This window comes from Athene noctua, chromosome 35 (genome assembly GCF_965140245.1).
Source record: "Athene noctua chromosome 35, bAthNoc1.hap1.1, whole genome shotgun sequence".
Taxonomy (NCBI): domain Eukaryota; kingdom Metazoa; phylum Chordata; class Aves; order Strigiformes; family Strigidae; genus Athene; species Athene noctua.
The window spans coordinates 553,321-577,212 of NC_134071.1; the positions used below are offsets into that span (position 1 = coordinate 553,321).

At 53.4% G+C, this 23,892-nt stretch overlaps 2 protein-coding genes across 2 annotated transcripts in view; both read right to left on the reverse strand.

The window, feature by feature from the left end:
• Nucleotides 1-505: 505 nt before the first annotated feature.
• Nucleotides 506-12,694, reverse strand: SLC8A2 (solute carrier family 8 member A2). The gene is made up of 8 exons (XM_074930702.1): nt 12,616-12,694; nt 7,267-9,047; nt 6,327-6,430; nt 6,168-6,185; nt 4,996-5,120; nt 4,786-4,885; nt 3,585-3,860; nt 506-882 (listed from the first exon to the last, which is right to left on the reverse strand). The coding sequence occupies exons 2-8, from the start codon at nt 9,030-9,032 to the stop codon at nt 506-508; spliced, it is 2,766 nt and encodes a 921-aa protein (XP_074786803.1). The 5' UTR covers nt 9,033-9,047; nt 12,616-12,694.
• Nucleotides 12,695-14,620: 1,926 nt separating this feature from the next.
• Nucleotides 14,621-23,892, reverse strand: part of KPTN (kaptin, actin binding protein) — a 35,825-nt gene continuing 26,553 nt past the window's right edge. Inside the window, exons 11-12 of the mRNA XM_074930753.1 lie at nt 14,891-15,058; nt 14,621-14,759 (exon numbers count right to left, since the gene is read on the reverse strand). Coding sequence (XP_074786854.1) covers nt 14,688-14,759; nt 14,891-15,058 — 240 coding nt within the window. The 3' untranslated portion in view covers nt 14,621-14,687. The remainder of the gene's footprint in view (nt 14,760-14,890; nt 15,059-23,892) is intronic.

A 23,892-nucleotide genomic window follows, 5' to 3' on the forward strand; every position in this document is an offset into this window, starting at 1 on the left:
ACATGGGGACCCTCAGGGGGACATGGGGGGACGCCAGGAGCACCCTGAGGGGACATGGGGGGTGGCAGGAGGACCCTGAGGGGACATGGGGACCCTTGGGGGACAAGGGGGTGTCAGAAGGACCCTGAGGGGGCATGGGGGGGTCAAGACGACCCCAAGGGGACATGGGGACCCTCAGGGGGACACGGGGGGACGCCAGGAGCACCCCGAGGGGTCATGGGGGGGTCAAGACGACCCCAAGGGGACACAGGGGGACACCAGGAGCACCCCGAGGGACCACGGCGGGGCCGGGGGGGCAGGGGGGGGGGGGGTGCGTGTGTCCTCTTCTTGCCCAAAGGCACAAGGACACGCGTCCGTCCCCCACAGGCCGCGGTGACCCCGGCCGACGCCCCCCGCCCCGCCCCGCCCCGTGGGGGACCACCCTCCCCGTGCCCCTCGCCCCTCCCTCTCCGCGGGGCCACGTGTGTGTCCCCCCCTTTGCCCCCTCGCCCGGCCCCCCCCCCCCTCAGAAGCCCTTGATGTGACAATAGGCCTCGAGGCTGGCGAAGAGGATGTAGAGCAGCCAGAGGCCGAGGAAGAGGCCGGCGGTGAGGAGTTTGGGGGTGCGGGGGCCCCCCAGCTCGCCGCCGATGTGGGGCCGGCGGCGGTACATGAGGACGCTGATGCAGACGAAGGCGAAGATGGTGAAGAGGGTGACGGAGAAGGCCAAGGTGCCCGTCTGCACCTCGAAGTCCCGGCCCTGAGCCGCCCAGTAAATGGCGGCCACCGACCAGGCCACGCCGAGCCCCAGGAAGACGTTGACGGCGTTGGAGCCCGTGACGTTGCCGATGGAGGCGTCCGCGCACTGGTCCTGCAGCGCGGCCACCTTGCTGGCGAAGGTGTCTGCGGGGAGGCGGCGGGGACACGGGGACAGGGGGGAGGCACGCGGGGACACGGGGAAAGCGCGTGGGGACGTGGGGAGACACGTGGGGGCGTGGGGATGGGACACGGGGACACGGGGACGCACGTGGGGACATAGGGAGACACATGGGGATGTGACATGGGGACACGGGGATGCACATGGGGACAGGGGACAGCACATGGGGACGCGGGGATGCAACACAGGGACACGGGGACAGCGTATGGGGACGTGGGGACAGCATATGGGGACACGGGGACGCATGTGGGGACACAGGGACAGCGCATGGGGATGTGGGGATGCGACACGGGGACATGGGGACGCATGTGGGGACACGGGGACAGCGCATGGGGACACAGGGACAGCATCATGGGGACACAGGGACAGCATATGGGGACATGGGGACGTGACACGGGGACACAGGGATGCACATGGGGACACGGGGATGGAATACGGGGACACGGGGATACACATGGGGACACGGGGATGCAACACAGGGACATGGGGACAGCACATGGGGACATAGGGAGACACATGGGGACATGGGGACACAACACAGGGGCACAGGGATCCACATGGGGACACAGGGACAGCACATGGGGGCACGGGGATGCAACACGGGGACACGGGGATACGCATGGGGACATGGGGACATAACACGGGGACACGGGGACGCACGTGGGGACACGGGGACAGCGCATGGGGACATGGGGATGCAACACGGGGGCACGAGGATGCGACATGGGGACACGGGGATACACATGGGGACATGGGGACGCGACACGGGGACATGGGGACGCATGTGGGGACACAGGGACAGCACATGGGACACAGGGAAAGCATATGGGGACATGGGGATACACATGGGGACATGGGGACATGACACGGGGACATGGGGATACACATGGGGACATGGAGATGTGACATGGGGACACGGGGACGCACATGGGGACACGGGGATGCAACACAGGGACATGGGGACAGCACATGGGGACATGGGGACACATATGGGGACATGGGGATACACATGGGGACATGGGGACACGACACGGGGACACGGGGACGCACATGGGGACATGGGGATGCGACATGGGGACGTGGGGACACACATGGGGACACGGGGACGTGACACGGGGACGTGGGGATGCAATACAGGGACACGGGGAGACACATGGGCACACAGGGACACACATGGGGACACACATGAGGACACAGGGACATGGGGACACCCATGGGAACGTGGGGACGTGACATAGGGACAGATCACAGGCATGGGGACACACATGGGGACATGGGGACACACATGGGGACACGGGGACGTGACATGGGGACATGGGAAAGCGTCATGGGGACATGAGGATGCACACGGGGACACGGGAATGAGACATGGGGACAAAGGGACACAACATGGGGACACATCGCAGGCATGGGGACACACACAGGGACACACATGGGGACACACGGGGACACACATGGGGACACACGGGGACATGGGGATGCACACAGGGTCATACATGGGGACATGGAGACGCACACGGGGACACAGGGACACACACAGTGACATGGGGAGGTGACACGGGCACGGGGACATGATGTGGGCGTGGGGATACGGGGACACGGGGACATGGGGACGGGGGGGTGTGGGGACATGGGGACATGGGGGGAACACGGGGGGACATGGGGGGGTGGGGGGACAGGAGGGGACATGGGGACACGGGGTGGTTGAGGGGACACAGGGATGTGGGGACAGGGTGCGGGCATGGGGACACAGGGGGACACGGGAGGACATGAGGGGACATGGGGGTGACACAAGGGGACACAGGGGTGACACGAGTGGACATGGTGACATGAGGGGACACGGGGATGACATGAGGGGACATGGGGGTGACACGGGACACGGTGACATGAGGGGACACGTAGGTGACACAAGGAGACACAGGGGTGACATGAGGGGACACGGTGACACGTGGGGATATGGAGGGGACATGAGGGGACCCGGGGGGTGACATGAGGGGACACGGGGGTGACATGAGGGGACACGGTGACACATGGGGACACGGGGATGACAAGAGGGGACATGGGGGTGACACGAGAGGACACGGTGACACGTGGGGACATGGGGGGACATGAGGGGACATGGTGACACGAGGGGATACGGGGATGACACGAGTGGACACGGTGACATGAGTGGACACAGTAACACGTGGGGACACGGGGATGACACACGGGGACACCGGGGTGACACGAGGGGACACGGTGACATGAATGGACACGGTGACATGTGGGGACACGAGGGTGGCACAAGTGGACACGGGGGTGACACACGGGGACACGGGGGTGACGCGAGTGGACGCGGTGACACGTGGGATCATGAAGGTGACACGCGGGGACACAGCGGGGGCGGGGGGGGGGGATGTGTGTGCGTGACACGAGCAGACACGGCGAGAACACGTGGCCACGACACAAGAGGTCACGTGACAGCGGCCACCACCGCCCACACAACCACGCGGGGGGGAGACGAGGGGACACAGGCAGAAGGAGCCGAGATGGTCACGGACACCCCGAAGTCCCACGCGCGCGCTCGTCCCCCCACCCCACCCCACGCCCCCCTCGACATCATCTCCACCCCCACCCCCTCCCTCCCACGCCACGCCCCGCCCCGCCCCGCCCCGCCCCGCCCTCGCACCGGGGATGGAGGTGCCCAGGGCCACGAAGACGACGGCGTTGACCGAGTCCTTGAGGCCGACGGTGCAGCCGAAGTGGGCGGCCAGGTCGCCGATGAGGGCAGTGAGGAGCCCGATGAGGAGGATGGAGACGCCGAAGCAGGCCCAGCCGTTGCAGTACTCGGTGGGGGGGACGCAGGCGAAGAGAACCTTCCAGAACACCGTCAGGAAGTGCATCACGTAGTCGAAGCAGGAGGGCAAACGTTCCTCGCGGCCTTCCTCCTCTTCTTCCTCCTCGCCTGAGGAGGAACGGGGGGAAAGGCGGGCTTCAGAAGGGTGAGGGAGGTCGGGGGATGGGTGGGGTGGGGGGACGTGGGGTGGTGGCCACGGGGTGGTGGCCATGGGGTGCGTGGGGTGGTGGCCACGGGGTGTGTGGGGTGGTGGCCACAGGGTGGTGGCCATGGGGTGTGTGGGGTGGTGGCCACGGGGTGGTGGCTATGGGGTGCGTGGGGTGGTGGCCACGGGGTGGTGGCCATGGGGTGCGTGGGGTGGTGGCCACGGGGTGTGTGGGGTGGTGGCCACGGGGTGGTGGCCATGGGGTGCGTGGGGTGGTGGCCACGGGGTGTGTGGGGTGGTGGCCACCGGGTGGTGGCCACGGGGTGTGTGGGGTGGTGGCCACAGGGTGGTGGCCACAGGGTGTGTGAGGTAGTGGCCACGGGGTGGTGGCCATGGGGTGCGTGGGGTGGTGGCCACGGGGTGTGTGGGGTGGTGGCCACAAGGTGTGTGGGGTGGTGGCCACGGGGTGGTGGCCATGGGGTGCGTGGGGTCGTGGCCACAGGGTGTGTGGGGTGGTGGCCACAAGGTGTGTGGGGTGGTGGCCACGGGGTGGTGGCCATGGGGTGTGTGGGGTGGTGGCCACGGGGTGTGTGGGGTGGTGGCCACAGGGTGGTGGCCACGGGGTGTGTGGGGTGGTAGGCATGGGATGTGTGGGGTGGCCACGGGGTCCATAGGGCTGTAGCCCGAGTGGTGGCCACAGTGTGGTGGGATGGTGGCCATGGAGTGGTGACCTCAGGACGATGTCCCCAGGGTGCCACGGCCACAGCATTGCCCAGATCCCAGACCCGCCTCCCTGTGGCCATTCATCCCCAGGGCCCGGCTTGAGGATGGTGGTCAGGAGCCACCACGGCCACTGTGGCCACCGTGGCCACCGACTTTGTGTCCCACCTGCGCTGACGGTGATGGCCTCCAGGAACTGCTCCCGCCACGAGTGGGTCCCGATCACCATCGCCAGGTTCGTTTTCTTGATCAACTTGTCCACCGTGTTCTAGAGGGGGACAGGGGACACGCCGGAGGTGAGGTGGCCACCTCAAACGCCCTCCGTGGCCACCCAACGCCCCCCCTGCACCGAGGTGGCCACGCCCCAGGCCACGTCACCTTGAAGTCGTAGGACTCCTCGATGATGACCTCCAGCTTGCAGTTCTCCCCCAGGACGGGTTTGCCCATCTCGGCGATGCGCCGGGCCTCCTCCTCCTCCGCCGACAGCTTGCGGTCACCGTCGGCTGCGGGGACACGGCGTGGGAGGGGGGGACACGGCGTGGGGCGTGGGGACACGGCGTGGGGTGGGGACATGGCGTGGGGACACGGTGTGTGGACATGGGGTGGGGTGGGGGGACATGGTGTGGGGTGGGGACACGGCGTGGGGACATGGTGTGGGGTGGGGGGACACGGTGTGGGGACACGGCGTGGGGACACGGTGTGGGGTGTGGGGACATGGCGTGGGGTGGGGACACGGCGTGGGGACACAGTGTGTGGACATGGTGTGGGGTGGGGACACGGCGTGGGGAGACGGCATGGAGTGTGGGGACACGGTGTGAGGTGTGGGGACACGGCGTGGGGACATGGAATGGGGACATGGTGGGGGTGCAGGGATGTGGCCACGGGATGGATGGACGTGACACAGGAAGGCGGGACATGGCCACAGGACAGAGGGACGTGGCACAGGACAGAGTGACGTGGCACAGGAAGGCGGGACATGGCCACAGGACAGAGGGACGTGGCCACAGGATGGATGGATGTGGCACAGGACAGAGTGACGTGACACAGGAAGGCGGGACATGGCCACAGGACAGAGGGACGTGGCCATAGGACAGGGGGACGTGGCCACAGGATGGATGGATGTGGCACAGGACAGAGGGACGTGGCCACAGGACAGGGGGACGTGGCCACAGGACAGGGGGACGTGGCCCACGACAGGGGGACGTGGCACAGGACAGAGAGACATGGTCACAGGATGGAGGGACGTGGCGACAGAACGGAGGGACGTGGCCACAGGACGGAGGGGCGTGGCCACAGGATGGAGGGCATGGCCACAGGACAGATGGGCGTGGCCACAGGACGGAGGGGCGTGGCACAGGACAGAGGGACATGGCCACAGGATGGAGGGACGTGGCCACAGGACGGAGGGGCGTGGCACAGGACAGAGGGTTGTGGCCACAGGATGGAGGGACGTGGCCACAGGATGGAGGGGCGTGGCCACAGGACAGATGGGCGTGGCCCAGGCCACAGGGACAGCGGGAGGAGGAGGAGGAGGGGCCGAAGGCTCCTACCTTGGGTGAGCAGAAGAGCTGCGGGGGGAGAAGAAGACGATGAGACGGCGCCGGAGCTCAACCCCCACCAGCCCCCAACCCCGGGGGTGCAGCTGCCCCGCCCCAGCCCCACCCCCCTCGTGGCCCCGCCCCGTGGCCCCGCCCCACGGCCCCCCGTACCCGAGATGCCCCGCTTGAGCCACCGCGGCTGCCCCAGCTCGATGAAGAAATTGTCCTTCTTCTCGTACTCCTCGTCGTCCACGATCTTCACCTGCAGCGTCTTCCTGGGGACGGGGGACACGGGGGACACGGGGGACACGTGTCATCCATCAGCCGTCATCCGTCCATCAGCCGTCATCCGTCCATCATCCATCATCTGTCCATCATCCATCCATCATCCATCATCCATCATCATCCATCCATCATCCATCATCCATCATCATCCATCATCATCCATCCATCATCCATCCATCATCACCCATCCATCATCCATCATCCATCCATCGTCCATCCATCATCATCCATCACCCATCCATCATCCATCCATCATCCATCCATCATCCATCATCCATCATCCATCATCCATCCATCCGTCCATCATCCATCCATCATCCATCCACCATCCATCATCCATCCATCATCCATCCACCATCCATCATCCATCCATCATCCATCCATCATCCATCATCCATCATCCATCATCCATCCATCCATCCATCATCCATCATCCATCCATCATCCATCCATCCATCCATCATCCATCATCCATCCATCCATCCATCATCCATCCATCCATCCATCCATCCATCATCCATCATCCATCATCCATCCATCATCCATCATCCACCATCCATCCACCATCCATCCATCAGCCCCTCCCACCCAATTAACCCCACTCCCCTCTTAACACCCCCTCCCGCCCCCCATCCCTGCCGAGGAGGGGAGGGGCCTCACCCCACCACACGTGCTGACCCTTCCAATCAACCAATCCCTCCTTCGTTAGCCCGGGGCCGGGGGCGTGGTTTATCAGCCCCGCTCGGCCTCCCCGCTGTCCCCACGGTGCCGGGGTGGGTTGTGTCTCCCTCCCACCGCGTCCCCGCCCTCCCCCCGGGGAGCTCACGCGGTCTCGTCGTTCTTGAACTCCAACTCTCCGCAGGCGTCCTCGTAGTGGACTCCGCCCCCGCGGGCCGTCCCCTCCACGGTGCGGTAGGGCAGGAGGACGGTGCCGCGGGCGCCGGAGCTGCGCACGACCTTGACCTCCACCGTCCCTTGACACTCGCTGACGTGCAACAACCGATCCTGAAAGGTGAAGATGCCGGCGTGGTCGTCGTCCAAAATGGTGACGGTGGCCACCAAGGGAGCCACCAATCGGCCTTTGGGGTGTTCGGCCGAGTCGGTTTCGAACATCCCCTCGGCGTCGCCCACCCGGAGGTTGAGGAGGCGGACGAAGAAGTGCTCGTCCTCCTCGAAGATGTCGTCGTCGATGATTCCGATCTTCAGCTCCTTCTGCGTCTCCCCCGGCTTGAAGATCAACGTCCCCTCGCTGTACTCGTAGTCGGAACCCGCCTTGGCCGAGCCGTCCTCCGTCTTGTAGTCCACGTAGAAGGTGTGGTTGGCCTCGGCGCCGTGTTGACAAGCCACCGAGAGCGTCACCGAGCCGCAGTTCTCCAGGCAGTGGTAGAGGCAAGGCTCGAAGAAGATCCGGCTGCAAGTCTCCTCCTCGGCGTCCGACGGCACCTCCAGGAGGGTGGAGGACCTCTTGGAGAACTCGGCCACGTGTTTTTTGAGGATGTTGCCGGCGCCGGTCATCATGCGGGTGGCTTGGATGCGGTAAAAAGCGCGACTCTTCTGTTGGTGGAGGAGGGCGTAGTAGTTGGCCATTTCCACCAGTTGGTCCAACTCCTTGTCGGGGTGTTTCTGCTTGAGGTCCTTGAGGATCTGGATGACTTCCCGGCGGCTCTCGTCCAACTCTTTCTCCTCCAAGGTCGGCGCGGGGAGTGCGGGCGAAGAAGCGAGGCCGGAGCCTTCGGCCTCGCACCGTTCGGGGAGGGGAAACCCCCCGTCCATCTCGATGCCCTTGGGGAGTTCGCCCTCGGTCCCGATGATGATGCCGCTGCGGGGATCGGCCCGGTAACGTTTGTAGACGTACTTGTAGAAGAGAAGACGCTTGTCGGCCGCCCAGGCGAAGACGACGCAGACGGGGAAGAAGATGAGGGTGAGGAGGGCTTCCCACACCTGCACCACCCCGGGGGAGATGACGGCTAAGATGAGGTAAAGCCAAATGTAGGCGAAGATGCTCCAAGAAGCCGTGACGAAAAAAACCCGCAGGTGTTTGATCTTGCGGCTCTCGCCGCTGGGGATGACGTAGACGCAGACGGCGATGACCACGAACATGTTGAAGGCCGCGCTGCCCACGATGGTGCCGGGACCCAACTCGCCCGCTTGGAAATTGTGTCCGCAAACCTCGATGACCGACAGGAGGATCTCGGGAGCCGACGAACCCAAGGCCATGAGCGTCAGGTTGGAGACCGTCTCGTTCCAGATGCGCACGGTGCCGATGCTCGTCTCGCCGTTGGCCTTGGTGATGGTGATCTCCTTCTCCTTGGAGGTGATGACCTCGATGGACGCCATGAAGCGGTCGGCGATGATGGACACGCCCAAAAACATGTACATCAAGGCCACGAAGTAAACGATGGCCCGCGCCGCCTTGTCCCCGAAGGAAGGGTTATCCGGTTGCCAAACGGGCAACAAGACGCCGGGTTGGCAACGGTTGGACCCTTGGCACGTCCCGTTGGCTTCCGTCGCCGCCGACACCGCCGACACTTCGGGGTTCAAGGGCTTGGCCAGCAGCAGCGCGGCCACCAGCGCCGCCCGCCGGGCCGCCATCCTCACCGGTCCCACCTGCGGGGGACAGAGGGACGGGGAGGAGGGTGGGGACACACACCCCCACCCCAAAAAAAAAAAAAAAAAAAAAAAGTGGGGCGAGGGGTCGTTAAATGGGGCGCGAGAAGCCGGCGCGGTAGCGGCAGAGAGTCCCTGCTGACGGCTCGGCCTCTGGGGAGAGGTGGGGCTTGGGGGGGGGGAGGATGTGGGGCTGTGGGGTGGATGTGGGGTGGTTGTGGGGTTGGGGAATGGGGTTGTGGGGTGGATGTGGGGTGGTTGTGGGGCTGGGGAATGTGGTTGTGGGGTGGATGTGGGGTTGGGGACTGTGGTTGTGGAGTGGCCGTGGGGCTGGGGGAGAGGATGTGGGGCTGGGGACTGTGGTTGTGGGGTGGCCGTGCTGCTGGGGGGGAGGCTGTGGGGCTGGGGATGGTGGTTGTGGGGTGGACATGGGGCTGGGTAGCTGTGGACTGTGGTTGTGGGGTGGACGTGGGGCTGTGGGGCTGGGGACTGTGGTTGTGGGGTGGCCGTGGGGCTGGGATGGAGCTATGGGGTGGGCCAGGACACAGCCGTGGGGCTGGGGACCACGGCCATGGGGTGATGCTCAGCCATGGGGCTGGGATGGAGCCGTGGGGCTGGAGACCACAACTGTGGGGCTGGAACGCGGCCATGGGGCGATGCTCTGCTGTGGGTCTGGGGACCACGGCCATGGGGCGATGGGTGGCCGTGGGGCTGGGATCGAGCCGTGGGGCTGGGAACCATCCCTGTGGGGCGATGCTCTGCTGTGGGGCTGGGACCCACAGCCATGGGGCGAGGTTCTGCCGTGGGGCTGGGACAGAGACGTGGGGCTGGGCCGGAGCTGTGGGGCTGGGCTGGAGCCATGGGGCTGGGGACCACATCTATGGGGCTGGGGGCTACAGCCATGGGGCGATGGGTAGTCATGGGGCTGGGAGGGAGATGTGGGGCTGGGCTGGAGCCGTGGGGCTGGGGACCACATCTATGGGGCAATGGGTAGCCATGGGGCCTGGATGGAGCCATGGGGCCGGGGACCACATCTATGGGGCTGGGGGCTACAGCCATGGGGCGATGGGTAGCTGTGGGGCTGGAAGGAAGATGTGGGGCTGGGGACCACATCTATGGGGCTGGGGGCTACAGCCATGGGGCGATGGGTAGCTGTGGGGCTGGAAGGAAGATGTGGGGCTGGGGACCACATCTATGGGGCTGGGGGCTACAGCCACGGGGCGATGGGTAGCCATGGGGCTGGGCCCCACAGCCATGGGGCTGGGCTGGAGCCGTCGGCTCCCGCCCGCGGTTCCGGGATTTTTTTGGGGTTTTTTTAAAATTTTTTTAATTTTTTTTGGGGGGGGGGGGGGGGGTGCGGGGGCGCTCCCAGACTCCGCCCTGGCAACCGCGTTGTCGCCATGGCAACGGCGCCTGGGAACGGCTATAAACGGTGATGGGGGGGGGGGGACACACACACACACACACGCGCCAAAAAGATTTTCGGGGGGGGTCCCCTCCTTGGTGTGTGCCCCCCCCCGTGCCCCCCCCTTTCAGGATCGGGCCCCTCCCGTTTTTTTTTTTTAAATTTTTTAATTTTTTTTTTTTTGGGGGGGGGGGGAGCAAAGAAGAATCGGCCAGCCCCACACCCTCAGCACTGAGGGGGGGGGACACACACACACAGATTGGGGGGGGGGGTGTGCCCCGTGTCCCCCCCCCGCAGCTAAACGCTGCCTTAATTAATTTAATCACCTCATTAACCCGCCGCTGGGGGGAAACAGCAATTAAACCGCCCGGGAGGTTCTGTGGGAAAAGCGACGTCGCGACTCTCAGATTTATTTTTTTTTTGCGGGGGGGGGGGGGCTTGAAAAAAAATTTTAGGGGGTTAATTATATTTTTAACACCCCCCCGCTTCAATCTGGGGGGGTCTGACCCCACCCCGGGGCTCCCCCAGTTTTTTTGGAGGGAAAGAAGTAGCCCCCCCCCCCCCCGCGCTGTTCCAATTCGCGTATATTTTTTTTTTGCGGGGGGGGTCAGTGACCCCCCCATCCAGCCCTTGTCCCCCCCCCCCGGTGCGTGTTGGTTTAATTTGGGTTGAAATCGTCGCTTTTTGGGACAAGGGATTGGGGAAAGTTCTCGGAGTCTTTGGAGCCCCCGGCGTGACCCCGCGATTTTTTTTTTTTTAAGGGGGGGCGAGGGAAAAAAAAAAAAAACCCACAGACAATCCCCCCCCAAAAGATAAAAAAAAAAGGGGGGGGGGTGCGGGTGATGAAGGCGTCGAGGAAGAGGAGGATGAAGGGTTAAAGCGAGGGGGGGGAGCACGGAGGGACAGAGCGAGTTTAGGGGAACCCCCCCCCCAAAAAAAAAAAAAAATCTGCCCCCCCATCTCTCCCCAGCAACCCCCCCCCCCCCGCGCTTCCAGAATCATCCAACCGCATTCCCCCCCCTCAAAAAAAAAAAAAAAAAGGAGGGGGGGGACACCCCCACACCCCCCTTTTCACCCCTTTTTTTTTTTTTCCTTGCCCCCCCGCAGAAAAAAAAATAAAAATCAGCCAGAAGCCGCTCGCCGCCCCCCCCCCGCCCTCCCCCAGCTTCTAAAATTCCCCAAAATTCTCATTTTTTCCCCCATTTTTTTAAAAAAAGGGGGGGGGGATTTTTCTGTATCCCGGCAGTTTGGTTTTTTTTTCCTTAAAATTTCCTTTTTTTTTTTTTTTTTTTTTTTTTTTTGGGTTGAAAAACCGGGATTTTCATCCCGAGCTCTCAACCACCGTTTTTTTAAATTTTTTTATTTATTTTTTCCTTTTTTTTTTTTAAAGCGGGGGGGGGGGGGGCATAAAAATTTATTTTTTTCTTTTTCCGTAAATCCCGACTCGCGGCGAAGCGGAGGCGGATGGTGGAAGCTTGACGAGGCGGGGGGGCAATTATTTAAAAAAAAAAAGGCGATTTTGGGCAAATTTAGGAAGATTTAGGGCACATTTTGAGGGGGTGTCGTGTGTGTCCCCCCCCCGTCCTAAAACACCTGTTTGTCCAGATGAGAACTCAGCGCGGGGGGGGGACACACACACACACGCGCGCGCTCGGGATTAGGGAAAAGGAATGAAAAAATTAAAAAAAAAATAAAATCCCCCCCCCCCGCGCCCCCCCCCTTGACGTGCTCCCATCGTTGCGGCCCCAAAATCTTCATTTTTTTCCCCAAAATGGTGAATTATTGAAAAAAAAAAAAAAAAAGGGGGGGGGGAGCGGGTGTCCCCCCGTGCTCTGGATGTGATAAGGAGTGGGGGGGGGGGGGGAAAGGATGAGTCTGGGATGGGGGATTTTAGGGGGGGGGGGGAGTGAGGGGAAGTTTTTTAGGGGGGGGGGATCCCCGATGATGATGGGGGGGGGGGGGAGGTTGGGGTGTCCCCCCCCCCCGCGGTGCTGCCGGCGTTGGGTGGAATCCTCAGGTGGGGAGGGGGGGGGGGGGGGAGGAGGGATAAGGGGGGTGCAGGGATTAAGGGAAACCCCCCCCCCTGATTTTTAACACACACACACACACACCCCCCGCGTGTGTCCCCCCCCCTAATAAAAAAAATTTGTTCTCAGCTCCTACCTGGGCTGCGGCTCCGTCCGTGTCCCCCCCCCCGCGCCGCCGCCAGCTCCGCTCCGCCGCCGAGTTACTTCTCCATGGCGATGCGGGGGGGGGGGGAAGAGGGGGGGGGTTGGGGGGGTGGAAAAAAAAAAAAAAAAAAGGGGGGGGTGTGTGTGGAGTGGGGGGGGGGTGGAGGCGGAGCGCGGGGAGTTGGAGGGAGGAAAAAAAAATTAAAAATATTAAAAAAAAAAAAAAAAAAAAAAAGGAGAAGGCGGCGCGGGGCGGGGGGGGGGGTGGGCGGGGGGGGCGGTGATGCTACTGCCCGCCCCTTCTTCCCCCCCCCCCCCCCCAAAATAAATTAAATTTAAAAAGGCTTTTGACCCCCCCCCAGGAGCATCGAGCCCCCCCCAGGGACACACGGACCCCCCCCCAATATATCGGGGGGACCCTCGAGCCCCCCCTGGACCCCCCCGGGCCCCCCCAGCACCCCGGGGACCTCCCCGGGCCCCCCGAGCCCCCCCCCCAAAAGGCTTTTGACCCCCCCCCGAGAGCATCGACCCCCCCCTCAGGGACACTCGGACCCCCCCCCAATATATCGGGGGGACCCTCGAGCCCCCCCTGGACCCCCCCGGGACCCCCCCCAAATACTTTTGACCCCCCCCCGAGAGCACTGACCCCCCCCCCAGAGACCCCCGGACCCCCCCATTAGCCCTGGAGGGACCCTGAACCCTCCTCCTGACCCCCCCGGACCCCCCCCCCCCGAGCCCCCCCCCCTCGGCGGCCGCCGCCGTTCAGCACCGCGGACAGCTCCGCCCCGCGCTGGACAGCGCCGCGCCCCAACGCCGGGGCCCCCCCGAATCGCTCCGGGGGGGTCCCCGAAACCCCACACCCCCCCCCCCATGAACCCCACACACCCCCCCGGGACCCCCCCCCCTACCCCCGGCTGTGTTGTGCCTCAGTTTCCCTTTCCCCAGCACGACCCTGAGGGGCTGGGGGGGGCCCCATCGCCCACTGCCGTGGGGGGGTCCCCAAGAATTGGGGGGGTGCCTTTGGTTACCACACCCATGGGGGGGGGGGTCCCCAAGGATTGGGGGGGCCCCTCGGTCACCCACACCCATGGGGGGGGTCCCCAAAAAACTGTGGGGTTCCTCTGGTCTTACAGAGCCACGGGGGGGTCCCCAAGGATTTGGGGGGGGTCCCTTTGGTTACCAACGGTCATGGGGGGGTCCCCAAGAATTGGGGGGGGTCCCCTTGGTTATCCACGGCCATGGGGGGGTCCCCAAGAATTGGGGGGGGTCCCCTTGGTTATCCACGGCCATGGGGGGGTCCCCAAGGATTTGGGGGGTCCCTCTGGTCTTACAGAGCCATTGGGGGGGGTCCCTGACAAGCTGGGGGGGGCTCCGCGGTCACCAACACCCATGGGGGGGGGTCCCCAAAAAACTGTGGGGTTCCTCTGGTCTTACAGAGCCACGGGGGGGTCCCCAAGGATTTGGGGGGGGTCCCTTTGGTTACCAACGGTCATGGGGGGGTCCCCAAGAATTGGGGGGGGTCCCCTTGGTTATCCACGGCCATGGGGGGGTCCCCAAGAATTGGGGGGGGTCCCCTTGGTTATCCACGGCCATGGGGGGGTCCCCAAGGATTTGGGGGGTCCCTCTGGTCTTACAGAGCCATTGGGGGGGGTCCCTGACAAGCTGGGGGGGGGCCCCGCGGTCACCAACACCCATGGGGGGGGTCCCCAAGGATTTGGGGGGGGGTCCCTTTGGTCACCCACAGCCATTGGGTTGGGGGGATCCTGTTGTTCACCCACACCCATTGGGGGGGGGGTCCCCAAGATGCTGGGGGGCTCCCCCAGTCATTTAAACGCATTGTGGGGGAACCCCAAAGAGTAAATTGGGGGGGGGGGGGGGGAATCCCCCAACTGCCGGGGGGGGGAGGAACTAAATCCCTGACACCCCGCCCCCTAAAAAAATAAATGAAAAAAATCTCCTCGACAGCAGCCGAGTTCAAAACTTTTATTGCTGGGGGGGGGGCGATAAGTCGGGGTACCCCCAAATCGTTTTGGTTTTTTTTGGGGGGGGGCGGGGGGGGGGGGGTCACTCCATCACCATCCGGATCCGACCTCGGAGCCTCTCCATGAGCCGTCGAGCCGTCGGCTCCAGACTGTGCTGTCGGTAGGCCAAAAAATAAATTTATTTTGGGGATTTTTTTTTTTGGCATCAGGCTCCCCCCCCCCCCCCCTCCCTTTTAATATTAATTTAATGAAATATTTAATTGTTATTTTCTAGGGGGGACGCACCTGCAGGACGTGCAGCCCCCTCAGACACACCACGGCGAGTTCGCGGAGGCCGTCGGCCGTGAGATCGGTGTAAAGCATCGAGAGCAAAGGGCTCGGAAAACGGCGAGTCCAGAGGAGTTGGAATTCTCCCGGGGGGGCCGTTGTGGTGTATTTATAACACAAAAGTTCCTGAAGGGGTGGAGAAAAGAAAAAAAAATTAAAAATTAATGTTGATTTTGGTGAGGTGGTCGCCGGCGGGCCGCTGGGTTTGTGGAAAAAAAAAAAATAATGTTGATTTTGGTGGGGTGGTCGCCGGCGGGCCGCCGGGTTTGTGGAAAAAAAAAAATTAATGTTGATTTTGGTGGGGTGGTCGTCGGCGGGCCGCCGGGTTTGTGGCTACTAACTCACCTGGCCGTAGGTGCCCAGAAGGATTTCGTGGTGGCCATCGAAGTCGATGTCGGTGACCAGGGCGCAGAGGACGCTGTCGTGCTGGTCACTAGCTGGTAAAAGTAACTGGTCGGTCAATCCGTTGGTTAAAACGTGGCTGCGGTGGAGGAGAGGGGAGAGAAAAAATTAAAAAAATTAAAAAAAGAGGGAAAAAATTACGATGAGCGGTGTAAAAATGGGAAAGGGTGGTGGGGAGAAGCAAAAAAAAAAATAAAGAAAGGGGATTAGCGGAGTTGTGGGGAGATGAGGATAAAGGGGGCAAAGGAAAATAAAGGGTGTGGGTGGTGGCGAGGGGAAAAGTGGAAGGGATGTAAAGGAAAAGGGGTTGGTGGTGGCGTGGAAAAAAAGTGGAGACTGGAAAAGAAAAAAGGGTATTAAGGGAGATGTGGAAGGAAGGGGGTAAAAGAAAAAGAAATTTAAAAAAAAAAAAAAAAAAGGGCAGTGATGGTGATGTGGAAAAAAGTGGCAGAAAAATTAAAAAAAAAAAAAAAAGGAAAAAAAAAAAGGCAGTGGTGGTGATGTGGAAAAAAGTGGCAGAAAAATTAAAAAAAAAAAAAAGCAAAAAAAAAAAGGCAGTGGTGGTGATGTGGAAAAAAGTGGCAGAAAAATTAAAAAAAAAAAAAAAGGAAAAAAAAAAAGGCAGTGGTGGTGATGTGGAAAAAAGTGGCAGAAAAATTAAAAAAAAAAAAAAGGAAAAAAAAAAGGCAGTGGTGGTGATGTGGAAAAAAGTGGCAGAAAAATTAAAAAAGGGGATTGATGGAGACGTGGATAAAATGGAGAAAAAAATAATACAGAAAAAAGGCATTGATGGTGACGTGGCAAAAAGTGGCAAAAATAAAAAAAAAGAACGGTAAGAGCCCCGTGTAAAAAAGTGGCATAAAAATTAAAAAAAAAAAAAAAAGGGAAAAAAAAAAAAAAGGAAAAAAAAAAGGAAAAAAAAAAAAGGAAAAAAAAAAAGGAAAAAAAAAAAGGCAGTGATGGTGACGTGGAAAAAGTGGCAGAAAAAGTAAAAAAGGGGATTGATGGAGACGTGGATAAAGTGGAGAAAAAAATAATACAGAAAAAAGGCATTGATGGTGACGTGGCAAAAAGTGGCAAAAATAAAAAAAAAGAACGGTAAGAGCCCCGTGTAAAAAAGTGGCATAAAAATTTAAAAAAAAAAAAAAAGGGAAAAAAAAAAAAAAGGAAAAAAAAAAAGAAAAAAAAAAGGAAAAAAAAAAAGGAAAAAAAAAAGGCAGTGATGGTGATGTGGAAAAAGTGGCAGAAAAAGTAAAAAAAAAAAAAAAGGAATTGATGGTGATGTGGCAAAAAGTGGCAAAAAAAAAAAAAAAAGGCAGTGATGGTGACGTGGAAAAAGTGGCAGAAAAAGTAAAAAAGGGGATTGATGGAGACGTGGATAAAGTGGAGAAAAAAATAATACAGAAAAAAGGCAGTGATGGTGACGTGGCAAAAAGTGGCAAAAATAAAAAAAAAGAACGGTAAGAGCCCCGTGTAAAAAAGTGGCATAAAAATTAAAAAAAAAAAAAAAAAGGGAAAAAAAAAAAAAGGAAAAAAGAAAAGGAAAAAAAAAAAAGGCAAAAAAAAAGGCAGTGATGGTGATGTGGAAAAAGTGGCAGAAAAAGTAAAAAAAAAAAAAAAAAAGGAATTGATGGTGATGTGGCAAAAAGTGGCAAAAAAAAAATAAAAAGGCGGTGATGGTGATGTGGAAGAAAGTGGCAGAAAAATTAAAAAAAAAAAAAAAGGAAAAAAAAGGAAAAAAAAAAGGAAAAAAAAAGGGAAAAAAAAAGGAAAAAAAAAAGGCAGTGATGGTGATGTAGAAGAAAGTGGCAGAAAAATTAAAAAAAAAAAAAAAGGAAAAAAAAAAGGCAGTGATGGTGATGTGGAAAAAAGTGGCATAAAAATAAAAAAAAAGAAAAAAAAAAAAGGAATTGATGGTGCCGTGGCAAAAAGTGAGGAAAAAAAAAAAAAAAAGGCAGTGATGGTGCCGTGGAAAAAGTGGTATAAAAATTAAAAAAGGGGATTGATGGAGACGTGGATAAAGTGGAGGAAAAAATAATACAGAAAAAAGGCATTGATGGTGACGTGGCAAAAAGTGGCAAAAATAAAAAAAAAAAGAGTGGTGGGAGCCCCGTGTAAAAAAGTGGCATAAAAATTAAAAAAAAAAAAGGGAAAAAAAAAAAAGGCAGTGGTGGTGATGTGGCAAAAAGTGGCAAAAATAAAAAAAAAGAGTGGTGGGAGCCCCATGTAAAAAAGTGGCATAAAAATTTAAAAAACAAAAAAAGGAATTGATGGTGATGTGGCAAAAAGTGGGGAAAAAAAAAAAAAAAAAAAGGCAGCGATGTTGTAGTGGAAAAAAGTGGCAGAAAAATTAAAAAAGGGCAGTAATGGAGACGTGGAAAAAGTGGTGAAAAAAAATAAAAAAAAAAAAAGGATTTATAGTGACGGGGAAAAAATTGGAGAATAAAAAAAAAAAAGGTATTAATGGAGATGTGGAAGGAAGTGGCAAAAAAAAAAAAAAAAAAGGCAGTGATGGGGATGTGGCAAAAAGTGGCAAAAATAAAAAATAAAGAGTGGTAAGAGCCCCGTGTAAAAAAGTGGCATAAAAATTTAAAAAAAAAAAAAAAAGGAATTGGTGGTGATGTGGCAAAAAGTGGCAAAAAAAAAAAAAAAAAAGGCAGTGATGGGGATGTGGCAAAAAGTGGCAGAAAAAGTAAAAAAGGGGATTGATGGAGACGTGGATAAAGTGGAGAAAAAAATTTCCAAAAAAAAGCAGTGATGGTGACGTGGCAAAAAGAAAAAAAAAATGGTAAGAGTCCCGTGTAAAAAAGTGGAATAAAAATTAAAAAAAAAAAAAAGGAAAAAAAAAAAAGGAAAAAAGAAAAGGAAAAAAAAAAAAGGCAAAAAAAAAGGCAGTGATGGTGATGTGGAAAAAGTGGCAGAAAAAGTAAAAAAAAAAAAAAAAAGGAATTGATGGTGATGTGGCAAAAAGTGGCAAAAAAAAAAAAAAGGCAGTGATGGTGATGTGGCAAAAAGTGGCATAAAAATTAAAAAAGGGGATTGATGGAGACGTGGAAAAAAGTGGAGAAAAAAATAATCAAAAAAAAGGCATTGATGGTGACGTGGCAAAAAGTGGCAAAAATAAAAAAAAAAAGAGTGGTAAGAGCCCCGTGTAAAAAAGTGGCAAAAAAAATTAAAAAAAAAAAAAAAGGAATTGATGGTGATGCGGCAAAAAGTGGCAAAAAAAAAAAAAAAAAAGGCAGTGATGGGGATGTGGCAAAAAGTGGCAGAAAAATTAAAAAAGGGGATTGATGGAGACGTGGAAAAAAGTGGAGAAAAAAATAATCAAAAAAAAAGGCATTGATGGTGACGTGGCAAAAAGTGGCAGAAAAATTAAAAAAAAAAAAAAAAAGGAATTGGTGGTGCTGCGGCAAAAAGTGGCAAAAAAAAAAAAAAAAAAGGCGGTGATGGTGACGTGGAAAAAAGTGGCAAAAATAAAAAAAAAGAGTGGTGGGAGCCCTGTGTAAAAAACTGGCATAAAAAATTTAAAAAAAAAAAAAAAGGAATTGGTGGTGATGTGGAAAAAAGTGGCAGAAAAAGTAAAAAAGGGGATTGATGGAGACGTGGACAAAGTGGAGAAAAAAATAATAAAAAAAAAAAGGCAGTGATGGTGACGTGGCAAAAAGTGGCAAAAATTAAAAAAAAGAACCTTAAGAGTCCCGTGTGAAAAAGTGGCATAAAAATTAAAAAAAAAAAAAAGGAATTGGTGGTGATGTGGCAAAAAGTGGCAAAAAAATTAAATAAAAAAGGCAGTGGTGGGGATGTGGAAAAAGTGGCAGAAAAAGTAAAAAGGGGATTGATGGAGACGTGGATAAAGTGGAGGAAAAAATAATAAAAAAAAAAGCGCGATGGTGACGTGGCAAAAAGTGGCAAAAATAAAAAAAAAGAGTGGTGGGAGCCGCATGTAAAAAAGTGGCATAAAAATTAAAAAAAAAAAAAAAAGGAATTGATGGTGATGTGGCAAAAAGTGGGAAAAAAAAAAAAAAAGGCAGTGATGGTGACGTGGAAAAAAGTGGCAAAAATAAAAAAAAAGAACGGTAAGAGCCCCGTGTGAAAAAGTGGCATAAAAATTTAAAAAAAAAAAAAAAGGAATTGGTGGTGATGTGGCAAAAAGTGGCAAAAAAATTAAATAAAAAAGGCAGTGATGGGGATGTGGAAAAAGTGGCAGAAAAAGTAAAAAAGGGGATTGATGGAGACGTGGAAAAAAGTGGAGAAAAAAATAATCAAAAAAAAAGGCATTGATGGTGACGTGGCAAAAAGTGGCAAAAATAAAAAAAAAAGAGTGGTAAGAGCCCCGTGGAAAAAAGTGGCATAAAAATTAAAAAAAAAAAAAGGAATTGACGGTGATGTGGCGAAAAGTGGAAAAAAAATTTAAAAAAAAAAAAAGGAATTGGTGGTGCTGCAGCAAAAAGTGGCAAAAAAAAAAAAAAAATAAAAAAAAAAAAGGAATTGGTGGTGCTGCGGCAAAAAGTGGCAAAAAAAAAAAAAAATTAAAAAAAAAAAAGGAATTGGTGGTGCTGCGGCAAAAAGTGGAAAAAAAAAAAAAAAAAAGTGATGGTGACGTGGAAAAAAGTGGCAAAAATAAAAAAAAAAGAGTGGTGGGAGCCCTGTGTAAAAAAGTGGCATAAAAATTAAAAAAAAAAAAAAAAAGGAATTGGTGGTGATGTGGAAAAAGTGGCAAAAAAAGTAAAAAAGGGGATTGATGGAGACGTGGACAAAGTGGAGGAAAAAATAATAAAAAAAAAGCGCGATGGTGACGTGGAAAAAAGTGGCAAAAATAAAAAAAAAGAGTGGTGGGAGCCGCGTGTAAAAAAGTGGCATAAAAATTAAAAAAAAAAAAAAAGGAATTGGTGGTGATGTGGCAAAAAGTGGCAAAATTAAAAAAAAAAAAAAAAAGAAAATTTTAAAAATAAAAATTAAAAAAAAAATTACTGGCATGAATGGTGTGATGAAAAAAGGCCCAAAAAAACGTAAAAAAAAAAAAAAGGCAAGGATGGCACCGGGGACAACAGGGGAGAAAAAAAAGGAAATTACTGGTGCTTGGAAACAGGAGAAAAAAGGCAAAAACGGCCCCGAGTAAAAAAGGGAAAAAAAAGTAAAAAATAAAGCGGTGAGGGTGCCGGGAAAAAGGCATAAAAAAGAAAAACGGTGAAAAAGGTGCCAGAAAAAAAGTGCAAAAACTATTGAAAATGGCAAAAACGGTGTCAGGAGAAAACCTGGAGTGGGGAAAATGTGTTAGTGGTGTTACTGGTGTTAGTGGTGTTAGTGGTGTTAGTGGTGTTAGTGGTGTTAGTGGTGTTAGTGGTGTTAATGGTGTTAATGGTGTTAATGGTGTTAGTGGTGTTACTGGTGTTACTGGTGTTAGTGGTGTTAGTGGTGTTAATGGTGTTAATGGTGTTAATGGTGTTAGTGGTGTTACTGGTGTTACTGGTGTTAGTGGTGTTAGTGGTGTTAATGGTGTTAATGGTGTTAATGGTGTTAGTGGTGTTACTGGTGTTAGTGGTGTTAGTGGTGTTAGTGGTGTTACTGGTGTTACTGGTGTTAGTGGTGTTAATGGTGTTAATGGTGTTAGTGGTGTTACTGGTGTTAGTGGTGTTAGTGGTGTTAATGGTGTTAATGGTGTTAGTGGTGTTAGTGGTGTTAGTGGTGTTAGTGGTGTTAGTGGTGTTAAAGGTGTTAGTGGTGTTAGTGGTGTTAATGGTGTTAGTGGTGTTAGTGGTGTTAGTGATGTTAGTGGTGTTAATGGTGTTAGTGGTGTTAGTGGTGTTAGTGGTGTTAGTGGTGTTAGTGGTGTTAGTGGTGTTAGTGGTGTTAATGGTGTTAATGGTGTTAGTGGTGTTAGTGGTGTTAATGGTGTTAGTGGTGTTAGTGGTGTTAATGGTGTTAATGGTGTTAATGGTGTTAGTGGTGTTAGTGGTGTTAATGGTGTTAGTGGTGTTAGTGGTGTTAATGGTGTTAGTGGTGTTAGTGGTGTTAGTGGTGTTAATGGTGTTAATGGTGTTAATGGTGTTAATGGTGTTAGTGGTGTTAGTGGTGTTAATGGTGTTAGTGGTATTAGTGGTGTTAATGGTGTTAGTGGTGTTAGTGGTGTTAGTGGTGTTAATGGTGTTAATGGTGTTAATGGTGTTAGTGGTGTTAGTGGTGTTAGTGGTGTTAATGGTGTTAGTGGTGTTAGTGGTGTTAGTGGTGTTAATGGTGTTAATGGTGTTAATGGTGTTAATGGTGTTAGTGGTGTTAGTGGTGTTAGTGGTGTTAATGGTGTTAGTGGTGTTAGTGGTGTTAATGGTGTTACTGGTGTTAGTGGTGTTAGTGGTGTTAATGGTGTTAATGGTGTTAGTGGTGTTAGTGGTGTTAGTGGTGTTAGTGGTGTTAGTGGTGTTAAAGGTGTTAGTGGTGTTAGTGGTGTTAATGGTGTTAGTGGTGTTAGTGGTGTTAGTGATGTTAGTGGTGTTAATGGTGTTAGTGGTGTTAGTGGTGTTAAAGGTGTTAGTGGTGTTAGTGGTGTTAATGGTGTTAATGGTGTTAGTGGTGTTAGTGGTGTTAATGGTGTTAGTGGTGTTAGTGGTGTTAATGGTGTTAATGGTGTTAATGGTGTTAGTGGTGTTAGTGGTGTTAATGGTGTTAGTGGTGTTAGTGGTGTTAATGGTGTTAGTGGTGTTAGTGGTGTTAGTGGTGTTAATGGTGTTAATGGTGTTAATGGTGTTAATGGTGTTAGTGGTGTTAGTGGTGTTAATGGTGTTAGTGGTGTTAGTGGTGTTAATGGTGTTAGTGGTGTTAGTGGTGTTAGTGGTGTTAATGGTGTTAATGGTGTTAGTGGTGTTAGTGGTGTTAGTGGTGTTAATGGTGTTAGTGGTGTTAGTGGTGTTAATGGTGTTAATGGTGTTAGTGGTGTTAGTGGTGTTAGTGGTGTTAGTGGTGTTAATGGTGTTAGTGGTGTTAGTGGTGTTAATGGTGTTAATGGTGTTAATGGTGTTAGTGGTGTTAATGGTGTTAATGGTGTTAGTGGTGTTAGTGGTGTTAGTGGTGTTAGTGGTGTTAGTGGTGTTAATAGTGTTAATGGTGTTAGTGGTGTTAGTGGTGTTAGTGGTGTTAGTGGTGTTAATGGTGTTAATGGTGTTAGTGGTGTTAGTGGTGTTAGTGGTGTTAGTGGTGTTAGTGGTGTTAGTGGTGTTAATGGTGTTAATGGTGTTAGTGGTGTTAATGGTGTTAGTGGTGTTAGTGGTGTTAGTGGTGTTAAAGGTGTTAGTGGTGTTAGTGGTGTTAATGGTGTTAATGGTGTTAGTGGTGTTAGTGGTGTTAGTGGTGTTAGTGGTGTTAATAGTGTTAATGGTGTTAGTGGTGTTAGTGGTGTTAGGGGTGTTAATGGTGTTAGTGGTGTTAGTGGTGTTAATGGTGTTAATGGTGTTAGTGGTGTTAGTGGTGTTAGTGGTGTTAGTGGTGTTAATGGTGTTAATGGTGTTAGTGGTGTTAATGGTGTTAGTGGTGTTAGTGGTGTTAGGTTAGTTGTGTTAGTGGTGTTAATGGTGTTAATGGTGTTAGTGGTGTTAGTGGTGTTAATGGTGTTAATGGTGTTAGTGGTGTTAGTGGTGTTAATGGTGTTAGTGGTGTTAGTGGTGTTAGTGGTGTTAATGGTGTTAATGGTGTTAGTGGTGTTAGGGGTGTTAATGGTGTTAGTGGTGTTAGTGGTGTTAATGGTGTTAATGGTGTTAGTGGTGTTAGTGGTGTTAGTGGTGTTAGTGGTGTTAGTGGTGTTAATAGTGTTAATGGTGTTAGTGGTGTTAGTGGTGTTAGTGGTGTTAGTGGTGTTAGTGGTGTTAGTGGTGTTAATAGTGTTAATGGTGTTAGTGGTGTTAGTGGTGTTAGTGGTGTTAGTGGTGTTAATGGTGTTAATGGTGTTAGTGGTGTTAATGGTGTTAGTGGTGTTAGTGGTGTTAATGGTGTTAGTGGTGTTAGTGGTGTTAGTGGTGTTAATGGTGTTAGTGGTGTTAGTGGTGTTAATGGTGTTAATGGTGTTAATGGTGTTAGTGGTGTTAGGGGTGTTAATGGTGTTAGTGGTGTTAGTGGTGTTAATGGTGTTAGTGGTGTTAGTGGTGTTAGTGGTGTTAATGGTGTTAATGGTGTTATGGTGTTAAAGGTGTTAGTGGTGTTAATGGTGTTAATGGTGTTAGTGGTGTTAATGGTGTTAGTGGTGTTAATGGTGTTAGTGGTGTTAGTGGTGTTAGTGGTGTTAGTGGTGTTAATGGTGTTAGTGGTGTTAATGGTGTTAATGGTGTTAGTGGTGTTAGTGGTGTTAATGGTGTTAATGGTGTTAGTGGTGTTAGTGGTGTTAGTGGTGTTGTTTAGTTTATAATTAATGGTTAGGTGTTAGTTGGTTAGTGGTGTTAGTGGTGTTAGTGGTGTTAGTGGTGTTAATGTGTTAGTGGTGTTAGTTTTAGTGGTGTTATTTTATGTGTTAATGGTGTTAGTGGTGTTAGTGGTGTTAATGGTGTTAATGGTGTTAGTGGTGTTAATGGTGTTAG